This window comes from Lipotes vexillifer, unplaced genomic scaffold (genome assembly GCF_000442215.2).
Source record: "Lipotes vexillifer unplaced genomic scaffold, Lipotes_vexillifer_v1.1 scaffold299, whole genome shotgun sequence".
In the NCBI taxonomy this organism is placed as follows: Eukaryota; Metazoa; Chordata; class Mammalia; order Artiodactyla; family Lipotidae; genus Lipotes; species Lipotes vexillifer.
The window spans coordinates 2,225,939-2,239,656 of NW_006784347.1; the positions used below are offsets into that span (position 1 = coordinate 2,225,939).

Sequence of the window (13,718 nt, forward strand, 5' to 3'; positions counted from 1 at the left end):
TCCTGCTCTACATCTTGTGATCATCAAAGTGACCTGGATAGGGACTTCCCTGATGGTCCAGTGGCTAAGACTCTGCGCTCCCAATGCAGGAAGCCCGGGTTCGATCCCTGGTTGGGGAACTAGATCCGACACGCATGCCGAAACTAAGAGTTCACGTGCCGCAACTAAAGAACCCACATGCTGAGACCAGGGAACCCGCGTGCCAAACTAAGACCTGGCGCAGCCAAATAAATAAGTAAATAAAAAGGACACTAATCAAAAAATGTTAATAATATTAAAAAACAACAACAACACACACAACAAAGTGACCTGGCTAGTGTGAAGGTCCCTGGAAGACACCTGACCTCAGATGTAATGTTATCGCACACTTAGAGTACAGTATAGTGTAAACATGAACTCTTATATGCACCGGGAAACCAAAACGTTCGTGTGGCTCACGTTATTGCGATATTTGCTTTATCAGGGTGGTCTGGAGCCAAACCCGGTCTGCCCGTATGGAGAAAATATATTAAAATGTCAACTGTGGTTATCTCTCGGTTATAGAATTATGGGGTCATTTGTTTTATTCTTTGTCCTTTGCTGTAGTTTCTGGAAAAAAAACTGGAAAGGTTACGTGAAAATTTTTGATAAAGAAAACAAATGTCTCCACCTGGAAGAACTGGAGCTGCTTTTCTAGGCTCCAGAAAAACGGGTGTTTCAGCACATGCTTCGCTGACGGGCGCTTCTGAGGATCCATTGCAATCATCTTCTCTATTAACTCCCGAGCAATAACGTCTTCTACAAAGGAGGGAAATAAACATGCGACTCGTTATTACCAGCCTAAAGCCACAAGCAAATACCCAAAACCCTGACAGTCTGCATGCCCTGTGACTCAAGGTTCTACGGACAGGAACTCAATCCAATAACATAAGAGCTTGCACAAGACTTCAGCCAAGGAGAGTCCTCCCCGCACTAAACTTTCACTAAAAAGTCCTCTTTTTAGTGAAAAAGAGTGATTGGAAATACTCGATATCAGAGGCTCGGGTGACACCATTGTGCCTCCACGCGCTGGACTGTGGGCCACCAGGATGACGTGCTGGCTGAATGCGGACGGACGCAGAGAGAGTCAAGATGAAGTTTAAAAACGAGCGTGCTGCAAAATACTATGCACTATTTAACCCCATTTTTATAAAAATATGCATACGTGTCTAGATAGATGATCAGAATAATAGATACAAAGGTATTAGTAGCAGTCATTCATCACTGTATAATGGGATTCTGGGCCTTTATGCTAATCTGTTTTGTCTCCAGGGAATAAGGAAAATTAATCCATGGGCAAAACAGTAAGATAGTTTAAATTTTTTCAAAAGGCAACAGTGGGGTGTCACGGGCCAATTATAATGCGGGAAACCCTGAAGTCAGGCAGAAAGACTTGTCACCTGCGTGCCTGGAGAGCGAGGACCCAGCCCCTCTGTCCTCAGCCCAGGCCGCACACGCTGACCACTGGCCCACACACCAGAGCCCAGTGTATGCAGCATGGCCTTTCCGTCTCCCCAAACGTCAGGGCAGGAAGGGACCTCAGATTATTTAACCCTCATGAGTCACAAGCTGGAAAACAGAGGTCCCCCAAGGGGGCCTTACCCAGGTCACACAGGTCATCGTGTGACCTGAAGGAACGTGGGAGCTGCTTGGCTTTAGAAGGTGGCGCTTCGATGACACCCTACCCAGCCCTCCACCAGCTCTGGACCCAGTCGTCAGTTCACTGAGGCCCACAGGGCGAGCAGCTGGAAAGAAGGGCCTCTGGGGAGTCAGAGCTGGTCCCACCCCCGCCCGCAGGGGCCGCTCCCGAGGCCCCCCATCCCTGCTGCCCGCTCACCGTGCTTCTCAGGGTGCAGGCAGTCCAGGCTGCAGGCGCCCAGGAGGATGTTGGCCTGCCGCTGCAGGGACTTGCCAAAAGGGTGGCTGCCCTCAGATATCACGTAGTAAAAGACGCAGCCCGCAGAAAAGATGTCCACCGTGTAGGTCTGAAAAGAAACTCGGGGCATCAGAGGCCTTCAGGGGAGAATTCTCATTCTAACTCAGCAGCAGAGGAAGGGGTTGTTGCTGCTGGTTCTTCCACCTAGAAGGTGCCTTAGGAGAGCGGCTGAAAGTTCTGATGGCCTCAGAGCAGTGCTGGGTGCCCTGCAGGTCCCACACGAGTGCTGGAGGTCCCAGTGGAGAACTGGGCTCTGGACCCAATGCCTGGGATGCCTGCTGGCTCTGCCACTGGCCCTCGGAAGCCCCTTGGTCACTCTGCGCCTCAGCATCCATGACCATGAAATGAGGATGACCCCATGGGGCTGTTGTGAAGATTAGATGCACACGTTAAGTGTGAAAACGGTGGCTCAAACCAGTGTTCGCCCACAGGACGCTCTCTCCTTGCTGCTAGTTATTCTTCACCCAACCAGCATGCAACTCCACGTGGGCAGGAATTTCTGTGCGTTTGCTTCCGTGTTGTACCCCCGGGACTTCCAAGGTGCCCACATATGACAGGTCTTAACACTGGGTTAATAAACGAAATAAAACCAGTTTTTGGTGGGAATACCTTGGTGGTCCAGTGGTTAGGACTCCGCACTTTCACTGCCGAAGGCGCGGGTTTGATCCCTGGTCAGGGAACTAAGATCCCGCAAGCCACGTGGCGTGGCCAAAAAAAAAAAAAAGAGTTTTTGGTTCAAAAACAGTCCCAGAGAACATATTTTTATGTATAACTGATTCACTTTGTTATAAAGCAGAAACTAACACACCATTGTAAAGCAATTATACCCCAATAAAGATCTTAAAAAAATAAAATAAAATAAAATAAACAAACAAAAAAAACAGTCCCAGAAAAAGATGAGTTAACAAATTTCCAGTGAGCTCACTTTGATGTTATCTAATAACAGGTCTCACTTATCCCGTGAAACCATTCCATGCCTACAGATGAAATGTGTGTGTATGACGCCTAGCTTGTCTACATGGGGTGTTGCACTGGGATGGCTCCCGAGCACGGCGTGGGTCCCTCACGTCAGGCCCCACCACTCAGATTCTCCACCAGACAACGTGAGGCTTTCTAGCACCTTCCTCACTGGAGAAAACACACCCTTCACAAGAGGCCTGTGAGGTGAGCAGAGCAAATGTCACCATCCCCAGATGAAGACACGGACAGAAAGGCTCAATGACAAGCCCAGGGTCACTGCTGGACAGCGACAAACCAGGACAAGATGCAGGTCTTATTCCCGAGCCCAGTCATCTTGCATCAGAATGTTCCTGAGGTGGGTGACAGATTCAGCACAGGAGGAACAAGTCCACCACCACTGAAGCGCTCACCTGGTGGCCACTTCTCACCTACTGACTGTGTCGTTAATGCTCTCCGTTTTCTGTTTTCTGCAGCCCAGGCTGCCTGACTCCCCAGCATCCTTACCACTCATGCTGCCCCCTGGGGGCTTGCGTCCCACATGCTGGGCCCCTCTGCCCCCAACTCTATGGGCTCATCTCTAGGCTCAGTTATGTTCTTTCCCAAACTCATTTCTGCCACTTGTCCTTGTAGTTGAAATACTCCATAAGCTGATAGAATACACGGGCCGCCAAGTTTGAGGTAAGCTGAATCTTTGGAAAGACTCAATGCGAGGGAGTTGCTACAAAAACTGCTGTGGAATTAGATGTGGGAGACTCAGCTGTAAGCGACAGGACATAAATAGCTGAAAGCTAGAATTCTGCTTTCAAATCGCTTAGGAGGTGTCTGAAATGTCTGAGTCTCGATCTAGAAGTCACAGAAGGCATGTGAGTGTGCTGCATGCAAGAGAGGAAACCAACAACTCCATTCAGTTGCACCCAAGTCAAAAAAAAGATCTTGTCTTACATCAAAGACTTCCTTAAAGAGTCACATTGCTTACTTTAAGTTAAAATAAAATGTTTAAGGTGTGTATGTATTTCCTTATGATTTTTCATGTAACTGACCTTTTTGATTAACTGACCAGCTGCGGTCCCCAGTGAGTAGGATAAGAGGCTCCACTGAATCTAATCTATTTTAGGATGGCTGATCCCATCCAGTTCTGATCGGGGAGCGCCAGATAATCCTCCAATGTCTTGCTGGGCTAGAAAGCAAGGTGCTCAAACACGACTGGGCTCTCAGCAAAAGGATGCAGAAGCCAGCGTGAAGGGGCTCCTGTTGGCCAAACTGGAACAATTTGAGTACCAAAAGGAACAGGAACAAAACCAAAAACAAACAAAAATGAATAAGGACTATAATGGATTATACTGCTATTTTTTTAAATCCATGAGTCCACAGAGAGAGAGAGAGAGAGAAAAGGAATATAAATAAAGTTCTTCTTTACAGAAAAATGTCAGCTAATAAATGTAGACTTTCTACTGAATGCAGTGATTCAGGCAAGGATTGCCAATGGATGCTGAACCATCAGGTGAGTGACTGTTGGTAATGGGATATTCACACTCTGCCAGAGTATCACCCCACACAGTCCTAACAAAGGGGAGATGCCAGTGTCACCACCTGCACCAGCTGCTTCAACTCGGCATCACCATTAGGGATGCAGTAATGGTACAACCCGACTGGGACTGTTCTTACCGAAAACACTTAACTTGAATCTAGTCAAGCCCTTAGAACTATGTCTAGTTCACAGGAATACAAGGAACAGGCAAGTTAAATACCACCAAGAGGAAATGAGTGAGCGAATCCCGAGTGAGGCATTCTACAGAGAAGTGCCCCAACTGCAAAGAGCCACCGTCGTGGGACAAGAAAGCTGGGAGAACTGTGTTGATGAAAGGAGACAGAATCAAGCGCCATGTAACAAACACACCTAATTGGGTCCTGGTTTACAGAAACCAGCTCTATAAGAGACATTTGGTGAACAACTGGGGAAACTTGAATATGCATTGAACACTAGGTATCAATGGAAACAGTATTAATGGCTGAGGTGTGAGCATGGGTAGGTGGTCAGGAGGTAGAATGTACCTGTCCTTGGGAGGCGTGTGCTGAAGTGTTTAAGGTAAAGGGCTGGGAGGCCTGCCACTCATATTCGAATGGTTGCAGGAACAGACAGAAAGTGAAAAATACGGACGAATGTTGAATCTAGGTAGAGGTACAGAGGTATTCACTGCTCTCAATTTTCTGTATGTCAAAAAATTCTCAAAATAGAAAGCTGGAAAAACAAAAACAAATTAAAAACAGAATGAAAACTGGAAGTTTGCTCACCTTACGCAAGTCCTGATTTTCCAGTTGCCCAAAATCGCGGGGGGTGGGGGGAAGTATTGGAAGAGTAGGGGGGAAAAAAACAGACAACTGCCTACATTCACCCCTTTCATTCCTCTGGACAGGAGACAGTGTTAGAGTGCCGGCAGAGTGCTGCTGGGGGAGAAGCTCTCCGCTACAGAAACGTCCCTCTCGGGCAGTGAGCGCTCCAGCCCGTCCCCCTGGGCCTGGAGGCTCTGAATCCCCTGGGAACAAGAGGCTGCTTCCGCAGTTTTCACAGAGCCACGCCTACACTCACGGGGTTCTCCTTGCAGTCTTCGCTCAGCATCTCCGGGGCGATCCAGCCTTCTGTGCCGGGCACCCCTGAGCGGCGGCTGAAGCTGTGTCTGCCCACTGCCAGCTTCTTACAGAGGCCGAAGTCGGAGATCATGGCCTTGATCCTGCCATGTGCGCTGGGCATGGAGAGGAGGATGTTGTGTGGCTTCAGGTCTCTGTGAACTAACACAAAACTCCAGGTTAGTCCTGTGCTTGGACTCCTTCTGCGATGGGGATGGGCCCTCCTCAGATTCTCAGCAGACCCGCTGCTGCCTGTAAAGTTTCTGGCGCTCAAATGTGTTAAGTCCTCTCTTGCTTCAACAACAGGGACCCCGTGAGGCAGCAAAGAGCTTCGACAGAAGCAAGGCCCGCCTGAGCAAGCTGTCCCCCCGCCTGATAAGGGGAGGCTTCTCACCAATGTTGAGGGAGTGCAGGTGGGCCAGGCCCGAGGTGGTCTGCTGCAGCAAGGTGATGGGCTCCAGGCCAAGGTGGGCAAAGTCTTTCTGCTCCACGTACTGCAAGAGACACGAGGGCTGGGTCACGGCACAGGGCCCTCAGGACTTCGCTCCTCAGCATACCTTCTCTCTCTCTCTCTCTTTTTTTTTTTTTTGCGGTACGCGGGCCTCTCACTGTTGTGGCCTCTCCCGTGCGGAGCACAGGCTCTGGACGCACAGGCTCAGCGGCCATGGTTCACGGGCCCAGCCGCTCCGCGGCATGTGGGATCTTCCCGGACCGGGGCACGAACCCATGTCCCCTGCATTGGCAGGCGGACTCTCAACCATTGCGCCAACAGGGAAGCCCTCTCTCTCTTTTTTTAAGTGATTCAATTTTATTTAGAAAAATTTGGCCCGAAGGTTTTTGCTTTAATAAACATTTGGTATTGGGTCAGCTTGTTTTCTCTGATCATATTTTAACAAAGAAATGGGAAGTTTTACTGACAATATTCTCCATTCAAATCCGTATTTTCCAGCAGACTTTCTTTTCCCCTGAAAGACTGACTTAAAACAAGCAAACAAACAAAGCTCCAGCTTACTAGTTTATAATGAGATGATGACAGGGTAAGAAACCCAAGTTCACTGCCTCATACAGGTAAGCCCGCAATGAAGCCAAATGATACTGAAATATCACAGTTGCACAGCCTGGAAACTGAGCAAAAGGGGTTCAGTGGATTATCTTAATGACTCAAGTCATCAACTAGCATCCTCCTAGCCCACACCAGCCCTGACCGGCGATGGCAGGAAGGACCGACCAGGTTTCCTGGAGGCCAAGAGGGAGAGAGGTACCAACTGCAACCACAGACTGCCCCGGGCAGCTGAGGGGACCACACAACTAAATCTGGGGAGAGGGAAGTGCTCTACATTTCCACTGTTGGTGGTTAAAATGGGTACATACCCTTGTCAGCATGCATCAAACCATACACTGAAAACGAATACGTTGTATTGTAACCTCAACAAAGTTACTAAAAAGAAATTTAAAAAATAAGTAAACTGGCAGTCCCTAAAACTGCGCCCGAGCTGCTGGGAGAAGGGAGCCATCGGTGGCGCTGGCAGAGCCGTCGGTGACCTGGGGCCACCCACCTCCTGCAGGGTGGCCGCGCACAGCTCGATGGCGATGTACTGGAACTGCCGGTCCCTCTCGGTGCAGAAGTAACGGATCACGTTTGGGTGCTCGTCTGATTCTCGCAGCAGCTGGACCTCACGGTCTGCGAAACTAAAACACTCGGGGAGGATCCTCTTGACGGCCACGTCGCGGTTGTCAAACATGCCACTGCAGGACGAGGAGCGGGGTTGTCTGTGGAAACGCCAGGAGAACCCTGGGCCTGCGGGACTCCTTCCACCTGACTGCAGCATCTGCCTCGAAGGCCTCACAGCCTGGGGGGCCCTGACCAACTGCCCAGTGGCCCCGCGGCCATCACTTCCCTTTGTGGGGAACTCTTCCATCTGGTCTCTGCGATAACCCCACTGTGCCCCTGGAGCCGATGGGAGCTTGTGCGTGAGGTGGTGAAGGCTCAGGGCTCTCCAGGCCACTCACCGGTACACAATTGTGCCCTCGGCTCCATGGCCCAGGACGTCCTTCGGACAGAATGAGATTTTCCCAACCATCACCATGCTGGTTTCCTCATCTGGGACAGAACAGAAAAAAGGACAAACATAACCTAAACAACGTTGAGGCTAGAGTGGCTACAAGCTTCCTGAGCGCAGACTGAGGGGCCCTGGAAAGCAGGAGCTGCTGGGCCCCCTCCCCAGTCACGCCCAGGGCCACCTCCTCGCCTGCCCCTGCCCTCTGTTCCAGCTTTTACTTTCACTGCTGTGAGGACAGAAGCCTGAAGACAAGGCTTCTCTACAGATCCACCCAGAGGTCTGCACCAGAAACAGGCAGGTAGTGCCGGGGGACGTGTGAAGTGGAGAGACCAGTAGCAGAGTGTCCAGCCTGAGACTCAGGACTCTGAGGTCTCCTGCACTAGTTCTAGAGCAATCGCCTCAGACTGTCGGCCCTGACCACCGGCCTGAGCCCACCTCCCGGATGAAAGCAGATCAACAGCTGCACCTTTACATGTGGCCACTGGCCGGCCTCAGGGATGCTCTTGAACCAGAGGGCCAGTGCACCTCTGGTCAGCAGCGACTCTCAGCCCTTTGTGCAGCAAGATGGAGGGAGGGCCATGGTGGCTCCCTCTGCGGGGGAGAGGCCTCGGGATGGGGCAGAAGCCCAGCCCCCGGAGTGGGGGGGAAGGCGGGGTGAGACCTCCGTGAACCCTTGGGAACAGCACTTCATAATCCCGTGGAGACCCCCAGGAAGGGCATGGGGCTTTACGGTCCTCAGGTCGTGCTCCAGCGAAAGAGAAGGCGGCACCAAAATGGCAACTCGCTTTACCCTCGTCATCCTGCTCCGGGAAGGGGCTGGTGGCAGCCCTGGAGGTGGAGCCGCTGGAGTGGAGCGAGTGGTTGGAGACCCTGGGGGACGTGCTGGGGCTGCTGGTGGCTGAGCTCTCCGAGTACTGTCCGCACGAGTCCAGGAGCTCGGCGTCCTGAGCTGCGACATCTCCGGGTGGGTGGAAGGGCAGCTGCTGCTGTTGCAGGAGCTGGATCTTCTCCAGTTCCTTCTGAAACTGCTGGTGCTGGAGCTGCCGCTGCTGACGTCTGCTCTGGGAAGAGAAACCCACACCCCGGCCAGTGCAGCCCAGTGCCCAGCGCGCAAGCGGGCGGGACGGGGCAGGCTCCTGCGGCGGAGGAAGAGGGGACACGAGGTGACCCCACGGGGCAGGACGAGACCAGTGAGAAGGCCGCAGGGGGCAGAACGCGGTCAGCCATCGGAGCTCTTCCTGCCAGTTAGACTTCCCAGTACAGCCCATCCCCCAACTGGAGGGGCCCTGCAGGGGCAGCAGAGGAGGGATTCCACTGGAGGTGGAGGGCTGGGCCAGATGGAGGGGGTTCCAGTCAACTCTACAATTCTGGGACTTTTATGAAAGTCTGGGGGACTTCCCTGGCGGTCAAGTGGTTAGGACTCCACACTTTCACTGCCAAGGGTGCGGGTTCAACCCCTGGTCGGGGAGCTAAGACCCTGCCTGCCCCATGGTGCGGCCAAAAAAAAAAAAAAAAAATCCAAAAAGGGGCAAAAGACCTAAGTAGACATTTCTCCAAAGAAGATATACCGACTGTCAATAAACACATAAAAGAATACTCAACATCATTAATCATTAGAGAAAAAAAAAAAAAAAAAAATCCACAGAAGTCTGGGAATTGTTGCAAGAGTGAAACCAAAAAGGAAGAATGGGTACCAGGTGGCTGAGAGTGTGGAGGACACAAGGAAGACCCAGGCTTGCTGTCTACCATGGCCGTGCACGTGACAGAGGTTGGTGCACAGATCACCAGCAGTGCAGAGGCGGGGACGCCACTGGGGCTCGGGGCCACCTGGCCATCTGCCCACAGCTGCACAGCCAGGATGTGGCAGAGCGGGGCTGAAACACAGGGAGCCTGGCCGAGGTCCCACTCCCACTTCATCATGCTGCCTTCCCCACACCCCACACTCTTCTCATTTAGTTTGTACAATTCATTCCATCATAGTTTGAAATGGCAGCGACCTGTGATTATTAATTACTACCCCATGCGTGGGAAGGTGGCTGCAGGGATGGGTGTGTAGCCAACACCCGCCTGGGAGTTTTCTAGAGATCTCGCTCTCTTTCTTTCAACTTGGGTTGCAATCCTGGAAATTCCATCTACTAGCTGAGTTACCTTGGGAAAGTTATTTAACTTCCCAGAGTCAAGTTTCTTTATTTGTGGGTAGGGGACAGATAAGAATAAGAACTGGGTGAAGCTAAAAAAAAAAAAAACAATGCAGGTGGACACATTTTGACAAATGGAAAGTGCCACAAAGGGCTTGTCATCCTCATTCCTCCACGGGGATGTGAGCTTTTGGAGCACTTGTGTTCTGAGGTGGTAAGGTTTCAATGCTCCAAGCATCTTGATGAAAGAATGTTTCTCCAGGGAATTCCCCGGCGGTGCAGTGGTTAGGACTCTGTGCTCTCATTGCCGAGGGCCCAGGTTCAATCCCTGGTCAGGGAACTAAGACACTGTTAGCTTTAGCTGTGTGGTGAGGCAAAAAAAAGAAAGAAAGAAAGAAAGAATATTCCTCCAGAATATTTTATCCAACCCACAACCTACTCAACTATGTAATTTTAGCCACTTATTTCCAACTAGAAAGTCAAAGGAATAACCGTGCCACCTTTCTCACTCTATCTGATATCTCTAACAGGCAGGTTTCTTTTTTTTTTTTTTAAGATTTAAAAAATTTTTAATGTGGACCATTTTTAAAGTCTTTATTGAATTTGTTACTATATTGCTTTTGTTTTATGTTTCGGTTTTTTTGGCTGTGAGGCACGTGGGATCTTAGCTCCCTGACCATGGATCAAACCCTCACCCCCTGCACTGGAAGGCGAAGTCTTAACCACTGGACCGCCAGGGAAGTCCCTAAACAGACGGTTTTTAAGGGAGGAAAGTTTAATAACAGATTTTCATGTATTATGTGTAGTCTTAAAAAAAGAAAATACAGTTTTTAAAATGATTTGCAAGCAAGGTTTCCAAATCAGTTTTTACAGTCAAACTATAAGATGTAGGTACAAAATTGTCCTTTCCTGAGAAGTGAGTGTCTCTTTAATTACAATGTTTTTGAAGATAAGCCAATATTGACTTTTAAGTGGGAAAAGAAATGTATTTGCTTCTTTGCCGCCTTTGTCTGGACCTCACTAACATCGGGTGGTGGGCAAAGGTTCAGAAACACGTGGGAGGGGAAAGGGAAGGAGTGGAGCTTTACCAGGGGGTAGGTGATGATGAAGGCCACCCAGCCAATGAGCAGGAAGGTGCTCAGGATGATGGTGGCCATGTCCTTGAGCATGGAGTCCACGGGGGCCTCGGGCCTGGGGGGGGCATGAGCGAACTTCTCTTCCACATCTGGAGAAACTGTGGTAGGTGCATTTTCTGAAGTCTGGTCAACCAGGTCGATAACCTTGCATGGGAGAGAGTGGCGACATTACTGCAAAATTTCTAGTCAGATATAAATGAGCCAAACAACAAAGAGAGGCAATGACTATTTACGAGGAATGACTATGCTGTGAAACATGTTGGATTTTTTTAAAGCCCACCCAAAGACCACAAAACTAGATAATTGTTGCCTTTTTCAAAGCAACTGCCTTGAGTGGCTATGCACTCTTGCAGTGATAGTATCATTACTCAAAAACGGTTTTTAGAGAAACACTTTTGAAAGTGCCTTCAGATACTATATCCTTTTGAAAATCCTTATTAAAGGCAAAAACATCCTTTCGTGGTAGATTTGATGTTTGGGGGAACTCTGAAATCATAGGTAACAAGTCTGGCGGAAGATTGGTAGTCAATTTGGTCACAGCATTTCACATTAAAAAGGAAAACCGCACACACACACACACACACACACACACACACACGTGCGCGCGCGCACACAAAGCTATAAAGTAATAAAGCAGCTTTCTTACGTTGCTTGTAAAGTGCAACTCCAAACACAAAATCATGTATTCAAACAGTCCACTATTTTTCAAAGTTGTTTTTTTTTTTCAAAGTTTTTAAAAAGCATCAGAACCCTCTGTTAGAGCCCCAAATTAACTCAGATAAAGTGGAGCTTCTGCCGAAGCACCTCAGAATCTCTAGGACTTCAAGAAAAATGCATTGATTTGTTCTCAAACATCTACTGTTCCAGGTGTGCCATTATCACTTGCCTGGTGAAATGGACACACAGCCTCCTTGGCATCCCACACGCTCACAGTTCTTACCCCCCAGACTAACACAGTACCCTGCCTCCCCCTCCTGCAGCCCCTCCCACAGGGCGTGGGGGGGGGGGCCTGTGGCTGGTGGCAGCTGAGGAATGTTTGCTGAGCACGTGACCAGAGACAACACTCATTTAGTTACATTTGCTCACGTGTGTTTGTTTTAAAAAGTTAGTCTTATTACCAGATAAATGCACCTCAGAGAATTTTCATGGACTTTTAAAGGACTCTGTTCAAAATTGAACGATGAAACAGGAAAATCTCAACTACAGCCATCTCTGGGTGTTCAGTTACGGGTATTGTTTAATTTTCTTCTTTAAACTTTTATTATTTTCTAAGTGTTCAATAACAAATACGCTTGGCTTTAATCAGATCAAAATCAGATCAAGATTTTAGGGCGCCAGTGCTATCTCCAACCTGGCTCCCTCCAGAGATGAGGGACAACTCAGCGCACCCTGGAATCTTAAACATTCATGTGATTTTCTTCTCCTTTCTCTCTGGATAAAATCTAAATCTCTAACGTGAATCCGACGCCATCACAGCCCTCACATCAGCCAGCCGCTCCCCTGGTCCTCTGACCCTGCCCACAGCCTCTTCTCAGGCTGGGACCCCACGGCAGGGCTGCAGGAGCCGCCAAGCCCGAATGGTCAGATCCCCAGCCCAGCTCCCACAGCCACCCTCCAGCCTCCCCACCTGCTCTGTGCCCCAGAAGGCTCTGTGCCCCACCTGGGCAAAGCGATGGGCTCCCTGCCCCCAGTTTCCGGCAAGGACACCAGCAGATGAGACAGACCTGGAGTTCTGTGGGGCTGCCGCACGTCTCATCTGAAGCTCCAGGCTCCTGGTCTGGGGCCCGATCCACTCCCTCCCCACACACTTCAGGCCCAAGTACACTCAGAGAACCCCAGAACTGCCCACAGTGTGAACGAAAACTCCCCTCAAATCATGCTAGCCTGGCTGGCCGTCTGCCTCCAGCTGAGACCCTGATGGCAGGCTGTCTCCCGGGGCTCAGGAGGGCGGCCTGGGCCAGGGCCTCCCTGCTACTCCACACCCATTCTGTGGGTGCCCTGGGTCCCCGCCAAGCAGGCCACTTTCAACAGGCCATGCCTGGCTTCAGAAAACCTCAGTCTCCCCACCTGCTCTCTTTGTCAACTCTTGGCTTGCTGCCCGGCTTGGAATACGGTTCCTCTGTAGCCGTGTGATCCCAGCCCCTGCCCCCCGTTCCCCACTGGACACCCTTGGATGCAGTCAGGCTGTCTCCTCAGCCCCAGAGCTGGACATGCAGGGTTAGCGCCCCTCCAGGCCTTTACCTCTGCATGCTCCCTTCCAGTGCCCCCTGCCTCTCCCACAGCCTCCCGGAAGCCCCCTTCCTCCCCGTCAGTCCTCAGCACTTTGTTTGCTGTGGATTCCCGTGCACCACTCTCCCCTCCTGAGTGGACTGCAGGCTCTAAAGGCAGGACAGGGCTTCCCCGGTGGTTCAGTGGTTAAGAATCCGCCTGCCAATGCAGGGGACACAGGTTCGATCCCTGGTCCGGGAAGATCCCACATGCCACAGAGCAACGAAGCCCGTGCGCCACGACTACTGAGCCTGCACTCTAGAGCCCGCGAGACACAATTACTGAAGCCTGCATGCCTAGAGCCCATGCTCCACAAGAGAAGCCACCGCAATGAGAAGCCTGCACACCGCAATGAAGAGTAGCCCCTACTCGCCGCAACTAGAGAAAGCCCGCGCGCACCAACAAAGACTCAACGCGGCCAAACATAAATAAAAATAAATAAATAAATAAATAAATAAATAAATTTATAAAGGCAGGACAAATGCCTTATCCCCCAGCACCTGACACGAGGGGCCACCAATTGACTGTCCACTTCCCCACTCACCTCCTCAAAGCTCTTTTTCTCTGAGTCAGCAGG

General features: G+C 50.6%; 1 protein-coding gene across 1 annotated transcript in view; it reads right to left on the reverse strand.

Annotated features, from left to right (window-relative positions):
- ERN1 (endoplasmic reticulum to nucleus signaling 1) overlaps positions 1–13,718 on the reverse strand; it is an 80,520-nt gene that overhangs the window by 2,336 nt on the left and 64,466 nt on the right. The window contains 9 exon segments of the mRNA XM_007456805.1: positions 650–777; positions 1,856–2,003; positions 5,502–5,701; positions 5,934–6,033; positions 7,096–7,285; positions 7,550–7,640; positions 8,390–8,660; positions 10,826–11,017; positions 13,686–13,718. The exon segment at positions 13,686–13,718 is cut by the window's right edge and continues 10 nt beyond it. Coding sequence (XP_007456867.1) covers positions 650–777; positions 1,856–2,003; positions 5,502–5,701; positions 5,934–6,033; positions 7,096–7,285; positions 7,550–7,640; positions 8,390–8,660; positions 10,826–11,017; positions 13,686–13,718 — 1,353 coding nt within the window.